Source organism: Polypterus senegalus, chromosome 13 (genome assembly GCF_016835505.1).
Source record: "Polypterus senegalus isolate Bchr_013 chromosome 13, ASM1683550v1, whole genome shotgun sequence".
NCBI classification, from domain to species: domain Eukaryota; kingdom Metazoa; phylum Chordata; class Cladistia; order Polypteriformes; family Polypteridae; genus Polypterus; species Polypterus senegalus.
This window is the reverse complement of record NC_053166.1, coordinates 150,870,631-150,886,869: the sequence shown is the minus strand read 5'-3', so window position 1 is coordinate 150,886,869 and position 16,239 is coordinate 150,870,631. Positions and strand designations below refer to the sequence as shown.

At 38.8% G+C, this 16,239-nt stretch overlaps 2 protein-coding genes across 2 annotated transcripts in view; one reads left to right on the top strand and one right to left on the bottom strand.

The window, feature by feature from the left end:
• The window catches only part of tfap4 (transcription factor AP-4 (activating enhancer binding protein 4)), a 29,093-nt gene extending 14,905 nt beyond the window's left edge, over positions 1-14,188 (bottom strand). Inside the window, exon 1 of the mRNA XM_039774652.1 lies at positions 13,682-14,188. Within this exon, the coding sequence (XP_039630586.1) occupies positions 13,682-13,770 (89 nt within the window). The 5' untranslated portion in view covers positions 13,771-14,188. The remainder of the gene's footprint in view (positions 1-13,681) is intronic.
• Positions 14,189-14,517: 329 nt separating this feature from the next.
• The window catches only part of c13h16orf89 (chromosome 13 C16orf89 homolog), an 83,650-nt gene continuing 81,928 nt past the window's right edge, over positions 14,518-16,239 (top strand). The window contains exon 1 of the mRNA XM_039773905.1: positions 14,518-14,629. The gene's annotated coding sequence lies outside the window, so the exon portion shown is untranslated. The remainder of the gene's footprint in view (positions 14,630-16,239) is intronic.

Genomic DNA, 16,239 nt, shown 5'->3' with positions numbered 1-16,239 from the left:
CTCTTGATGGACCAGATGGATGGACCTGTGGATCAGTAATGGCACAGAGCTCCACTCCAACGTGGAGGTGGGGTACTGGTATGAGCTGGTATTTTTAAAGATGAGCTAGTTGGACCTTTTGCATTGAAGATGAACTCAAAATCAACTCCCAAACCTACTGCCAGTTTTTCGAAGACACTTTCTTCAAACAGTGAAACAGGAAAAAGACCATGATTTTTATGCAGGCCAATGCTCCATCACTTGCATCGAAGTTCTCACTGCGTGGCCAGCCAGTAAAGGCCTTAAAGATGAAGGAATAATGACATGGCCCCCCTTCCTCATCTGACCTAAACCCTATCGAGAACTTGTGGGCACTTCTTGAACGCTAGATTTACGGGGGAGAAAAACAATACACCTCTCTGAAGAGTGTCTGGGAGGCTGTAGTCACTGCTCCACAAAAAGCTGTTCGTCAACAGATCAAGAAACTGACAGACTCCATGAATGGAAAGGCTTATGACTGTTATTGGAAAGAAGGGTGGCTATATTGGTCATTGATTGATTGATTTATTTTTTTTGAAATGTCAGAGATGTTTATTTGTAAATTTTGAGGTGTTTGTTTATTATTCTCACTATAACAGATGAAAATAAACAAGTGAGATGGGAAAATTTTCATTTTTCCTTTAGTTGCATAATAAATCTGCACACTAATAGTTGCCTAATAATTGTGCGCACATATGTATTCCCCTGATGATGTTCACACTCACATTTCCGTTGTGAAACATTCAGGTTTCAGGTTTATTAACATTTTGGATTGACTGATAGCACTGTGTTTGTTCCATATTAAAATTAGTCCTCAAAAATACAACTTGCCTAATAATTCTGCACTCCCTGTAATGATAACTAATTCAGAACCAAGCAAGGAGAGTTAAAGTTATAAGGCACACTCTGGACCCCCTGGAGGTAATAATGAAGGAAATAACTAAAACAAAACTGAGTGTCATTATGAGCAATGCTGCAAATCCTCTTTGTGACACACGAACACTGAGTACTTTCATCCAACAAATTATTCAATAGAAGTGTGTCAAGAAACACTACGGGGGCTCCTTTATACCAACAGCAATACATCTGCATAATGCCTCACTGCGACTGTGAAAGCCAAGTCAGCACTTTTCTCTCTTTTGAATTTTATTGCTTTATAGTCACTCCAGTTTTTGTTCAGACCAAAGTATTTCCATATATATATTTATTTATTTTTCTTACTTACTTATCTATGTATATATTTATTTAAAGAGCTTTGTAAAAAGCCAAATTTCCCAGCTTGGGACAAAAACAGTTCTATCCAAAGACAATACTAGCTCCATCCTACTTAAAATCTATGGCCTTTAACATACAATAAAATCAACAGGATAAGGGTCTATTTCAGTTAAAAAAAAAAAATAAATAAATAATCCCACAACCTACCACAGATCTTTAATTTAGTTCCAGAAAATTCAGATGCATTATACTGCCCACTACCTGTTAAGTTCATAAATGTGCTTGGGCACAAGAAATTAACATAAATTGTTACAGCTAACTGAACTAAGCAAATTTAAAAAAAACAAACAAAACACGTGCATTCATGTGGTTATTTGATTACGTATTTACTTTATTTACAAATCTAAAAAGCTGCTTTTTGGTTAAATTGGCCTTAGGCTGTGTAATTATTGTCAAGGACAAACAGACACCACACTAAGCACACAGACAAAGCCAAGGAATTTCTGCCCTTCAGCAGCAAAACCAAATGTGCTTTAGTTGACATCATCTGGCCATATAAAGAACTGCATTTAAAAAAAAAAATAAATAAATAAATAAAACTACATGAAACCTCAGGAAATGTACAGAAGACGTGAGGATCTTATAAAGAGGTTGGAAGCATGCATTGCTGCACCCACCACATAATGCACCACCTGGACTGGGACCCAAGTGTTGTGGATGACACCTCAGCACCACACTGGAATAATGCAAGTTTTTTTTTATTTTTATTTTTTTACAGTGGCTGGTGTGCCAAACCTGCCACCAATCCCCCAGTTTTCTTAAAGGTTTGATATTTGTAACAGAACTTTAAGTACAAAGACTAAACAAAGAATCTAAACAGAATATCCATCCATCTCATCCAACCCGCTATATCCTAATTACAGGGTCACGGGGGTCTGCTTGAGTCAATCCCAGCCAACACAGGGTGCAAGGCAAGAAACAAACCCTGGGCAGGGCGCCAGCCCACCACAGGGCTCTTAAACAGAATATGAAACAGATAATCTTTATATATAATACGCTACCATGGCTGTGCATTTGTCTGTCCAGGATTTTAAATCAGGGCAGCACAATGGCGCAGTGGTAGTGCTGCTGCCTTGCAGTTAAGAGACCCAGGTTCGCTTCCCAGGTCCTCCCTGCATGGAGTTTGCATGTTCTCCCTGTGTCTGCGTGGGTTTCCTCCCACAGTCCAAAGACATGCCGGTTAGGTGGATTGGCGATTCTAAATTGGGCTTGGTGTGTGTCCTGCGGTGGGCTGGCACCCTGCCCAGGATTGGTTCCTGCCTTGTGCCCTGTGATGGCTGGGATTGGCTCCAGCAGACCCCCGTGACCCTGTGTTCAGATTCAGCGGGTTGGAAAATGGATGGATGGATTTTAAATCACCTGTAGCTTGCAAACCGTTTAATCTATTGATCTGAAACTTGGTACACACATACTACGTGATGTCTACTATCTGCTTTCGGGGTGATGATTGATCTCCAAGGTTATTCCTTTTTTTATTTTATTATTGTAGAATAAACTCTTGGCAGCGCCATGCGGCGCATGTGTACGGGCACCATTCTCATCCCTACCACCTTCACCATCACTTCCTCTACCTCTTCATATTGTAAATCATTCTTGAGGCAAATTGAACACTTAAGTGTCAGCTTAGATGAAAAATTAAATAAAATGTACTAAGTAATTGCAAAACAAACACTGACAATCATTTTTACTCTGAAAAGATGTTGATGAAAAGAGAAGAAGCGGGCTGCTAGGGTGGAGAAAACAAGAGCTGCTCACGAAGCAGCAATCACATAAACCAATGTTGCTTTGGGTTCAATATCACGCTTTAAGAAAACATTAAAAAATAAAGTACAAATAGAAAAAATTTATAAAACCCAAGATCCCTACTTGGATCTTAAATGGGAGTAGGTGATGTTTTCCTCACCAAACACTTTGCTTACCTTTTCTGAGATCTTTTAGTGCTGATCTTTTCCCTTAACACTACATGAGTCTACATCTACCCTGTCAAGGCACATTTTATACCAACACCTTTAAACTTTCTACATAATACCAGTCGTAGAATTTTAAAACTGGATTTTGGTCTGTTTCAATATTATTTTGAGGAGTTCAACATTAGTGATATGGGATCACTACAGTATACTGATGTTGTCAGAGGACCGTACAATCAGATATCAGCTCTTCCTGCATGGCCAAATGAAGGAGTTGGTTCCTGTCAATATTTTTAGTGAAAAGTAGTATAATTTGCTGTGACCATGTAACTTGTGGCTTTTTAAGAAGCTAATGCTTGTTTATAGTGCCTTGAGAAAGTATTTGCCCCTTCCCAACTCCCTGTATAATTGAAAATTTGACAGACTGTTTCTGGTGTTCAACCAAGATCTGATATCAGACAAAGAGTGAACATTTCCATATATTTCTGTATCATTACATACATGTATTACATACAGTATGTCATTTATTGAACAAACTTAACCTACATCAAAATGGCACTATGTGAAAACGTAATTGACCTCTTATACGTTACCAAGTTGAGTTAGCTTCAGTTGCAATGACTGCAAACACTTCCTATAATTAAGCATCAGTCCTTTACATCCCTGTGGCGGAATGTTAGCCTACGCTACCTTAATACAGAAACACTGGTAGGTATTTGAGCATAAACTGCTTGCTTCAGGTACTGCAACAACACATCTATTGGGTTTAGGCCAGGCCTTTCACTAGGGTAATCCAAGACTTTAACTTTGTGCATTTTCAACCATTCTGGTTTGTGGACTTTCTTTTGCGTTTTGGAACAATATGTTGTTGCATGACCTAGTTACATTTCAGAACCAAAAATTCAGTTTAGATTAGACTTTATTTGTCCCCAGGGGGAAATTAATTGAATTTCCAGTAATTACTGCAAGTGGTCCAAATCCTGAGGAATATAAGCATCTCCACATCATCATCCTACCATCACTTTTGACTGATGATACGACGTTATTGTGGAATGTCATGTTTATTTCATGCTAGACATAATGGGGCCCAAATCATTCATAAAGGTTCAAAAGGTGAACTTGTGCAAACTTAAGACTATACATTTAAGAATTAATGACATTCTGTCAAAGTACTCATGTAACAATGAAGCTTAAGAACCATAGTTGATATTTTGCTCATATGTGCTCTGATCATTTAAACTAACCTACAAACTACACATCAAAAAAGTATTGTTCAATTAGATAAAGCTGAATAGACCACATTTTCTACATTAAAGAAATCTCTTATTTATAATGGATTTAAAAAAATCACTACCTAATGCAGTTATTGTCACTACTGATGTATTGTTCTTTCAACCTTATACTTATTTTCACTTTAAAGTGAATACACATGAAACTGGAATAATTTAACACTAGGTTTTCAAAATCGAATAGTGTGTGCGGTCTACAAGGATAAACTCTTTCCTTTTTGTAAAATGTATTTATGGTTCATCAAGGCTGATACACTTAAACACCATTAACATCTTCAAGATGGCATAATAGGCAATAAGCACTCAAAATACTCTAACTATATTTTATAGGAATACTCTACTCAAAAAATTACATTTTTTAAAAGATATTTAACTGACACAATGCACATTTTGAGCATTTGACTGGATAATGGACATGTGGATTATGCAACATGAGTAATGTGAGTTTTTCTCATTTTTCACACACATTGTTCACATTCATTGACAGCATGAGGTGCCATTACGTTCCATTATCACATAAACCTTTTTCTCATTCTGCTGTGATAAACGGCCGGCAACTCAATCCAGCCAGGACGTCCCTGAACTGGAAGAATGGAGGAAGGCAGCCTTTCTAGGACACTGCCTCCCCCAGGACGCTACGTGGCAGCTTTCCTGGATGGTAGCTGTGCCCAGGATTCCATCAGGGCATCCTGGGACATGGCGTTTGTTTTCTCAGCCCTGTTGGGTGCCGCCAGGGGGAGCTCATAAAGGATGTCGGGACTCCTACTTTTCCTACAACCCGGAAGTACTTCGTAGTCAGGAGGACGGAAGCCCACAGTACTTCTAGGCTGCTTGAGAACTAATGATGTGTCATTTGTCCCGGTAGAAGAGGAAAAGTACTTCTGGGTCAAGGAATATAGAAAGGACTGACTGAGACCCAGCAAGCGGAGCCAGAGTTGGGAGGGTGTGTGACGGAGCTACTGGGAGTGGAGGATTATTGTTATTGATATTTGTGAATTGCGGCAATTGTGGAGCTTTGTGCACTTTAAGAAAATAATTAAAATTATATTTGGTGCTTTTATACGCGCGTCCTGGACATCTGTCTGTTGGGTTTCACGGAGCAACAGCATCCCCTAGCGTCCACACTGCATGGAAACATTACATTTTTTTCTCACCTATCACTACAAACTACTTGAGGTATGTAACCTATATATATATATATATATATATATATATATATATATATATATAAAAAAAAATTCTTGCAAGAAGCAAACCTTTAAAAGGAATTAAATATCTGGCAGTGTAGGGAAAGAATTGTTTGGGGGAAAAAAATGCCGAAAAAAATCTAAACAAATGACACTAATTTACAAATGAAATTAAACTTGTTACAATTTTGAAATATTTAACAATAAGGGTGAACAAACTACTCAGATTCTCAATTATGATGTTTGTCCTGTTAAGTTAAACTTGGTTATCAAGGTAGCACTGCCAGGGTTCAAGTCCTGTATGGAGATATGCTCTCTCGGTGTCCATGCGAGTTTCCTCAGGGTAGTCCTGTTTTCTCTCACAGTACGAAAACATTCAAGGTAAATTGACTGGAAAAGCTAAAAATTGAACCCTGATGTGTATGTATGCGAGTATGCACCATGTGATGGCAAGGCACCCTGCCCATGGATTGTTTCTGCCTTCCATGCGATGCTTACTGGGGTAGGCTTCAGCTTTCCTGTGACCTTGCCCTGGATAGGCTAGTAGAAAATGAACAGATGAAATTAAACCACACAGCAGCCGCATTTATATTTAAAACTCCTTTTACTTTTGGACACTATCAGGAAAGAGCATGAGAAGTGGTACATAAGACCAAGTAGATATCTTCCATAAACACACACACAAAAAATGCAAAAACGGGTTAAACAGATTCCCATACACAAACCTTTAGTTTCCAAACAAACACCCTAAACAGTATCCTGCAGATTTTACTGTAGATGCACTTTGATCACCATTTTTTTCTGTTAAAATTTAATAACTGTTGCTTACCACAAACCTGTTCTTTGTATATTCTTATTAAAACAGGTTAATGATACTTTGGTTTATTTGTAGTGAAACCATAAATACTTGTATATATTCCTATAAAATGTAGGCTTATCTTCTCCATAGGAGATTAAGTTTACCATTGCACTGAAGATAAAAATAGTCAGGGGTTTCAAATTTAAAATTTTACCCCTGCATATTTGTCCCAGGAAAGCATCTATCCTGAACCACTATTTCACAGGTCCTGCTCCACTTTTGTACTTATGGAAGATTTCTTAAACTTTTATCTGATAGCAGGTTAAACTCAAAAAACATTAAGGCTGTCAAATTAAAAAAGCAAAAAAAAAAATAAAAATGGAGGTACTTGTATCATCATCATCTCAACTGTATAATCTTTATATGTATAGATTATATTGAAGACAGGATTCTTGACCAATGAACAAGGGGGAGAGGCAGATCTTCAGTGCACATGTATTATAGGAGTCTGGCTTTTCTGCCGGTTTTTTGTGCTGCACTGATAGTATTTTAGTCAAATATGTATGTATTCTGCACATGCTGAGAATGCAAATGGATAATGGGTGTAAGTTATGTGAGGATCCCTCCACCACTGGACACTTTTCACGTTGTTTACACTGTCCACAGTTGGTAATCGCTGGGTCCTGTTCACTTAGAGTCTTGATATGCACCTTCTCCAGGAAAACATGAGACTGAGATTTTTTTCTTGACCATCACAGAAACCACATGGGATAAGCAACATATTAAAAAAAACTACCATGTCTGGTTGGAGTATTCCCTTAAATTAAGTAAGTGCTTTCCAATAAACAGCCCTGTTTAAGCCTACACTAACTGTCTCATCATTGCAACTCAAGGGTTTACAGTATTTTTCACAAGTACCTGTAGAGGAAAAAAAAGACTGATAATTGTAATGTAACAAGTATGGTAATAAATGGAGGTTAGCCATAGGTGGTTCTCCATATCTTTGGCAAAGTGGTCCTTGGTCCCAAACATTTTCAGAATTACTATGTTCAGTGAAGCAAAAAAATCCTTCCCAAATACAAAACATGTTCATTTGGAAACCATGCTTTTGCGATTTCAACTTCCTCTTCAGTGCTACCCCTACCCAAAATGTGCACAATCATCAGGACTTTGCATCAATAACTGTCAGACCTTTTCAAGATGAAAAAAAATATATCAGCACTAATTTCTTCTCTAAATCTGAAGTGCCTCACAATGTGAAACAACTGCCAGTATTAAAAAGGCCATGTTAAAAGTGGAATTAAAAAGCTTCCATGATATGAACAGTAAACCTTCCCAGTAAAAACTACTTGGTCTATAATAAACGCCAGGTGATGATTACTTAATAAATATTATTGAATTCGGCAACTCATGCAATCAGAAGAGGAAGTCCTGTATTCATTAAAAAAATATCCAAACCAAAACAAAAAACACTCAACCAGACAGCGCAACCCTAGACATCAGCAGCTGCATCACAGCTGTTCAACAGACACTGCACTTTACGTCACACTGGACTGAATGCATTTTGATTGGTAAAACATTAGAAAACTATGAATGCTTATGTTGAGCAATCAGTCAACAAGAAGAAACGGTTTAATTTTGGGAAGTGGAAACATTTGATATCTGAAAGAATAAGTTAAATCCATATGTCATCAGCAGATGTAGGCGGGGCATACTTTTCACTAGCTTAAAGTAGCTTATAGCTACTTCACATGAAGCCTTTAATCAGAATCAGATTGCATTTGAGGCTACCATTTAAACAATATAAGGAAATATCAAAAGGCACAACATCAACTAGCTGACTAAACACAGCACCTGCATGTACTGCTGGAAACTGCCATGAGTACTCAGAGGTGTTTTTGCTTCTTAGTATGTATTCCTTCAACGATGATAACAACACAGTCTGTTACTTAGCCCCCACAGGTTGAACACTACATTGCCTTTAGGACTGTAATATGATCTCTGACTTGACATTGGCCAGGAATGTAGTTTCTGCTTTTCAGTATAGGCTAGAAAAGCAATTTATGCTTTCAGATGTTAGCATATCTATTGGGATTATTGTCTAATGTACAGTAATTAATACAGAAACTAATGTTGATCTTTTAAAGTTCTCTCAGCAGCATAAGAGCACACTGTAAATTGTCATCGGTGTGACAAATATTACGGCATAAATCCAAAAAGAAAACCAGTCCTCACTGGACATGTAAAGGTTAAAAAAAAAATACATTGGCGGTTTAAAATGTAATTCAGTTCTTTAATTAAATGTATTATTACATACATGGATATGATCTGTGTGTGTGACTGTGCTGCCCTCTACAGTACTTAATTGATCCTATATGGAAACTCATGTTAAAAAAACAGTTAAATGGATATTTAGTTAGAAAGATCCAACAATCCAAACAAACCTTTGCAGATTCTGCTTGCTGAAAGAAATGAAGTTTTCACTATACATTCTAAACAAGACCATCATAAAAATGAAAAACTTGAAGTGTAGTACAACAGTGTTTAAGAGCACTATTAATTGACTGACACCTCAATCCAAGGCAACTTGTAACATTTGAAATACAATTGAATACATTTCTTTTGTTTTTCCAATTGGAGCACAAGCAGGTGAACTGACTCAGAGGAATGCTTGACCAAGTGGTTTCCAAGTTCAGTCCTGACTGTACCACTGTGGCTAAAGGTTTTCATTCAAGCAAGTTTCACAAATCAGTGGGTCACTTGTATGTCTCATCAATCTGATAGTTTTTCTTATTCGTCATTCAGAAATGTGCTCTAGTATGATAGTTGCATTTAGAAGAGACTCAGAAATGTGTTTTCTTTGTCATGGTTTAAACCCTTTACTTTCTTTTACCATTTTTACTTCAACTCACCTTATTTCTTGGAGTTTGCTCCTTAAATTCTATACAAATACTGACAGTTGGTGACGAGCAGTGCAGAAGTAGGCACAAATTACACTGAATGTTAGAACAGTATCTACTTCAATGTTACATTTATCTGTATGCTAATTAGTAATAAAAGGCTTAACTAAGTGGTCCTCAAGTTCAGGCCTGCGGACCACCTTAACTGTAGCTGTTCTCCCAACCACCTTCTGCTCTTAACCAGTTTTGCCTTGTTTTGGTAAATCCAGAAATTACAAAATGGGTTTCCTTAATTTTAGGGTAATGTAGCATAAATCTCTGTGTGCGACATTAATGATTGTTTTTTCTTACTTTTTAAGATATTGCTTTTTTTTTTTTTTTTTTAAAAAAAGCATTTTCTTATTAACTAGCTCATAAGTGAATTTTATACTGAAGTAGTTGTTTCCTGTTAGCATTCATTACACCTGTATTGTAGTGCCAGGAGGTATACCAGTTCATACCGAAAACCATTTATTTTTGTCATAATATAGATTTTTCTTATACCGCAACACTGGTTTAAATAGCCTAAACAACATTCGGAACGTGGCGCAGCAGTAAACTGTTTAAGGGGGGGACCTTTTTCACTGCTACACCACTAAACACGCATGCAACAGAGTACATGCATTAGTGGAGGTATTGAGCGGTGAAAATGGACAGAAAACATTCAGAAACTGAAGCTGTAGCAGACAAAGTTGAACATGATGATACAGAAGAACTTTTGCTGAAAAAAGGAGCCATGTCTGTTGTCTGGAGATACTTTGGCTTTAAAAGGTCGGATGTGGACCAAACAACTATTTACTGCAAATGCTGAGGAGCTAAAGTTGTCGCCGGAGGCAGCAACACAAGCAATTTTCTGCACCACGTTAGCCGCAAACATGCTTTGGAGTTCCAGAAATGTATGGAACTAAGATTAGCACCCTCCACATCCTCAGGTAAAACTGAAAAAGCTAGAGGACACTCGAGTCAGATGTCACTTGTAGATGCGTTTGCTAGAGGTACTGCCTACGACAAAAAAAGCAAGCAGTGGATCGAGATAACCAATGCTATTATAATCCATATAGCCAAAGACATGGTTCCATTAAGTACTGTGGAGAAAGGCGGATTCAGGGCTATGATCAAGACACTGGATTCCAGATATGTGATCCCAAGTTGCAAGTACTTTAGCCAAACGGCGATCCCCAAATTGTATCAAAAACACTCTCATGCATGGGGAAACAAATACCGTTGAAAACCGTGAAACCGGTATAATTTTGAAAAACACCATGATACAGAATTTTGGTCATATCATCCAGCACTACTGTACTGCTCATAATTAATAGTATTTGGATACAGTACAATTACCTCCACAGGAAAACAATCAAAATGAATATGGTAAAAGAAAGGCAACAATTAAAGATATGCCAAAAAAAAAAAACACCCTGCACATTTCTGAATTAACATGTAAGCATACTAGATAATTCTAAATACAAAATAATAAAAAGACTAATTATATCATTAAGAAAAAAATGACTGAACCATTTATTTGTAAAACTGTTTAGAAACAAAACCTAGAGCAATAACGGTACTGAAATTGGGAACCCATGGCTTACAGCACTCAGGTTTCCCAGGTGGTAACACATCCAAGTACTGGCCCACGCAAAGAATTGCTGAAAAATAAATCTTGTATCAATAAAAAAACAAACTACCACAAATTATATTCAGTACAGTTGGTACAGGTCAAAATCTTGACCCAACAGCATGAAACACAACATTAAGTTAATTAACGACACCATCATTATCAGACTAATTACGGACGGTAATGTAACAACATATAGAAAACATGTGAATTGACATGTATTACCAATAACCTGGTACTTAATACCACCAAGACAGTAGAAATGATAATTTTCTTTTGCAAACAGGAGTTGCAAACCCTTCCCCAAAGCCCCCCCACCAGAAATTAATAATTCTACAGACAATGTGGTAGAAGCCTTCAAATTTATTAGCACAACTATCACAGACTCTGGCAGCTTACAATACCATTTCCACCATTAATAAGGCTCAACGGCAGATGTAATTTTTAAGCCAACTAAACAAACTAAATATTTCTCAGATTGTAGTACTGTTCTACAAAGCCATAACTGAAATTGTGATCACAGTCTCCATTGATGGTTTGTGTAATGCTCCACTCCAAAAATAAATTAAAGTGTCGTATGAGGTCTGCAGAGAAAATTGGCTGTGCTCTATCATCTGTTGTAAATCTGTATGCATGTAGTGTCACAAACCATGTCAAGAGGATCAACACTGACTCATCTCAACCAGGTCATCACTAGTGTTGGATCAGTACTAAAATTTTGACATTAATATGGATACCAACTTGGGCACCTCAAAACCAGTACCAAAATGGTTTCTGAAGCAAATAACTCAATAAACTTAACTTAAATAAAGACTCATTTGGCGTTTTGGATTTGGAGTTATATCGTGTAAATTTGTTAAGCATGTTATCTTTTACAGGTTTTTGATAAAAATGAATATTTTATTATAACTGTGGCTTGTCATTAAGACAAAAAGTTGCACTTTTTTGGTATAGATATTTTGTACACGTTTTATTAGTTTAAAAAGTATGTTTAAAAAGTTTTTTTATTTTAGTATTTTTGACGGTCACTGAACAATAAGCCTATAGTATTTAATTTTGTCAATAAAAATGAACAGGTAACACCTGTAGTCTACAATTTAATTATAAAAATGCCACTTTAATACAGAACAGTTTTTACATAACAGATTCTGCTGGTGTTTAGTGTAAAAAAAATTACAGTAACATGATATTGAAGATCAGTATTGGTCCTTAAAAAAAATCTAATGAGAGCATACCTACTGGCATATACCCGACCAAACGGGTAAGTAACTAAGGCAGAACTGTCTAGTTTCAACAAGTGGTATTTCTGAAACTGTACCCTGCCAAACACAAATTATTTAAAGGCTCAAATATCTGGGAGAGTGCACTGTCCTTAAAACTCACTGCTGTAGAAAAGGCCAAAACCCTTGTATTTCTGGCAGTGTATCCGATCAGAAACAAAAGCAGCCTGATCTAATTCATAGTCTCTCTCCGTGACCGAGTTCGGTATACTGCATTTGCAGAGTTCTGTTGAGACTAGTGCAAAGGTATGGAATTGTACGAAAAGCACACAGAGTTTTATATTAAATAAAAAACTTAAAATAGCAAATCTCTTTGCAAAAAAAACAAAACACCATGAGATTATGCCCTATATAACCAGAACATGTCGAAAACGTGACCCCATCGTCACGAAACACAACAAATCCCTAACTTTTTTGGAAAGCGGACCATCGCATATGAAGCCTACAATTCCCATGAAGCATCGCGCGAAAACGAAGCCCACGTTTCCCATGGTGCAATTTTCTTCCGCCTCTTTTTCGACAGGGCTGCAGGCGCAGAAATAGGCCTGGTCTCCGACGTACTCAGACTTACACACCCCCTTTAGCCAAACACGATTAAAGAGTCTGTTACAAGCGTTCAGACGCTGTACAAAGTGCTAGTAAAACAATGTAAACGTAGTCCCAGTCGTCGGCACAAGTGACGGCGGCGCTCCCAGCTTCAGGGAGTCTGGCGCAGACGTCCAGCCCCACGCCATGAGAACAATGCGACTCGTGCGCGAGCAGCATGGCACAATCACGCTGCAGAATTGTGCCCCGCCATGAGGCGAGCCCCGTAAACACTGCGCGTTCCGCGCGTCTGCACAGAGCGTTCCGCGCTTTTTCGAGCCCAAATTGCAGTCCTTGATACGTGTAAAATAAAGTAATATAAAAATGCAACTATACACCGTTACCCTGAACGGTTATTCCCCAGCATGGCCGCGTACCACAATAAGCATTTGGATCCTCCCCTCACGCAAAAAAACACAACCGTTGGGCAATGCTCTTGGAATTGCTCATGAGGAAATCACGGTAGAGTCGCCAAGAACGGCGGCCCGACTTGCAAGAGACCCGTTAGACGCTGCCGTAGCCGCCGACTGCTTGGCGAGCAGAAGAGAGCATGGCTGGGCTGGGAGCGCAAACCACGTGGGTTGTGTTTTGTGAGCCACAAAATGCGCCTCCAAATGAGCAGACGACGCGCGTGGTCACAGTTTGTCACTCGGGGAGTGCAAGACAAGCGCGTACTCCGGTGGAACGGACACACGGACGAATAGACACATGCAGGCAACGGGACCACGGCCGAACCTCGCTGCTGGCGAAGATGCGCGGGCACCACACCAGACACACACATACCTACCTACAGAGTCCGCCAATCACTTCTTTCTCCGTTTTCCTAAAATGTTGTAACGAAGGCACCTTCTGCGTGGGTACCATGAAATACTCCATAATTCTTTCCCCCAGTTTCTTCTGCTCCGTCGCCTCCTTTGTACCAGTCGCACGCCAGGAATCCGCTTTGCTTTTTTTTTCCTCTTATTTTTTTTACCTGCCTTCCTTCGGCCAAGTGTGAAGTGAATGTGTGTTCATGTGTGTGTGTGCGCGCGCGTGTCTTCGGCTCCCAGCTGATGGGGTTTCCTCGGCTTGTGTGTGTGTGGCGCTCGCGCGCGCTCTCACTCTCTCTCTCTCGTTCTATGTACGTGTGCGTTTGCAGCTGATCAGATGTCTGTGTCAAGGCGGGAAACAGCTGGTAAGAAAACTAAGCACAACCCACGGCCTCCTTCCGCAGAGTAAGGTACTGCATGTAAACAAAGGACTATTTAAACCTCGCTAGGGGGAAAACATGGGGAGTAAAGCCAGCAAAGAACCCCATCGCGCTTATCAGCGCATAAATCCCAGTGCTCGGCACCCGCAGTCTATCAAACCGGGAGTCGGTAGGAGGGCGGGGGCGCTGCGGGCATTCCCCTCGTGCAGGGCGAAACTGTGAATGGATTTAGCTGCAGCCTTAGCGTACGGGGAGGGGAGGGAAGGAAGGAAGGAGGGAGGGAGCGCGCGCGTCGGTGTGCATTTGTCTTCATTCGCCACTATGAAGTGATCAGGTTCCATCAGCTGACAAGTTGGCAGGCACTGCGAAAACAGCAATCGCAGCTCGCGCGAGACATTCCGTCGCTGGGCCGCAGCGCACCATTTTAGAACGGCACGGGGTTGCCAGACTTGTGCGAGTCGCCCGGAGCCCACAGGCCAGCGGCTGTCGTGTAGAGTCGGTTGAGAGGCGTGCCGGCACTGATTGAATACCATCCATCCAATACGCGTATGTTTAAACAATTTTGTATGTTTTTGGTTTGCGTTATAGAAATAAACCTACGTTCCACTTGTCCTGTGCCCTGGGAAATTAAACGCGTTTACAATAAACACGGATGTATAACACATGTGGACGTTTTTGTGAAAATAATTATGGAAAATAAACGAATGATTTCGATAGCAATAAAATCATAAAGCAAATTGAATATTATGTGAAGAAATTTAAAAATAGTTGGTATGGAAGACAGTAGTCCATACAGTACTTCTACAACCGATTGTACTGTCAAAGAATTAGATTAGATGTACTTTTTTAACCCCAAGTGAAAATTCAAATGCAAAAAAGTTGACAGTACATAAAGTCAAAATTAGCGTAAGCCGTCCTAATTCAGGGTGTTCATAACCAATGTAATGATTCACTTCATGTGGTAGAAGTGCATAATATAGAAAACAATAGTTGCATCAGGTATTTGAAATATTAAAAATGTACTGGCATTCCATCATGCAAATGAGCAACTTCAGAGGCAGCTGCAGTGGAGCCTATACAAACAGCAAACTTGCAAAGTCACATGTGAATTCTTTATAAATAATAATAAAATGATTTATTAATTACATTTGTATAGTGCTTCAATTTAAATGTTTAAAGTCTAAATGTTCTCATTTGCAATAGAAATGTGTCATTTTTCACTGGAGTTTGAAGTGGGACCAAATTCCTGGTATTACTCTGTTTATAGCTATACAGTGACATTCAATTAAAATTGTCTTCCATGAGGCTTCACTTACTGGTACACTAAGAACATGTGCAGGTACAGTGAGACTTTGATCATCACAATAACATGACAGTCGATTGAAGAGGGTCCTGGGTCTCTGGTGAAATTCCTGAAGGGGTGTTGGTACTCACTGGCACTTTAAGAAGAGATTATGGTGTGGTGAAGCATAGATCATCACGATACAGTGATCATCTATTGAAGAGGTGCCGGTAGTTACTGGTGAGTACCGACCCACTTCAGGAATTTGTTTCTAACCTTCTGGCAGAGGTCCGTAGAGAGTAGATCCATAGTAAACGATCAAAATTCAATAACATCATATTTTGTAATTACTGACCTTGAAATAGTCTAAAACCCCACATGCTTATGTCTGAAATATGAAATATTTTTGATCAGCTACCTCAAAATCCCCATATTTTCAAAGTTTTATGGAAAGAGTAACTCTGATTCTTCATATTCCATTACGGGTTAAAACCCTGGGGTCAGTTGATGTGAAATGCACAATATTAAGTCCTTTTGATCATTTTTGTTGAAGGTTTAGTCTTTATCATAAGGGTGTAATTTCCTGCATAAATTATTGTCTAAAATGGCCTAAAAATTAGGCTTTTTCAAGGCGGGGTTGTGGGTGTTTTTTCATACCAGTGAAAGTTAGGACGCCCCATAAAAAAAGAAAAGTGGTTTCAAAATGTTTGTAATTCTTATGAACACAATATGAGACAGTAGAATAAAAAACACATAGCACTATACATTTTATGCCAAAAAAATAGTAAAATGAAGTTTTTACTATTTTCCAATTGCGTTTCACCACTTGTCCCACCTTTTGACGCTGATCAGTTATTTGTTTACATCTAAATGA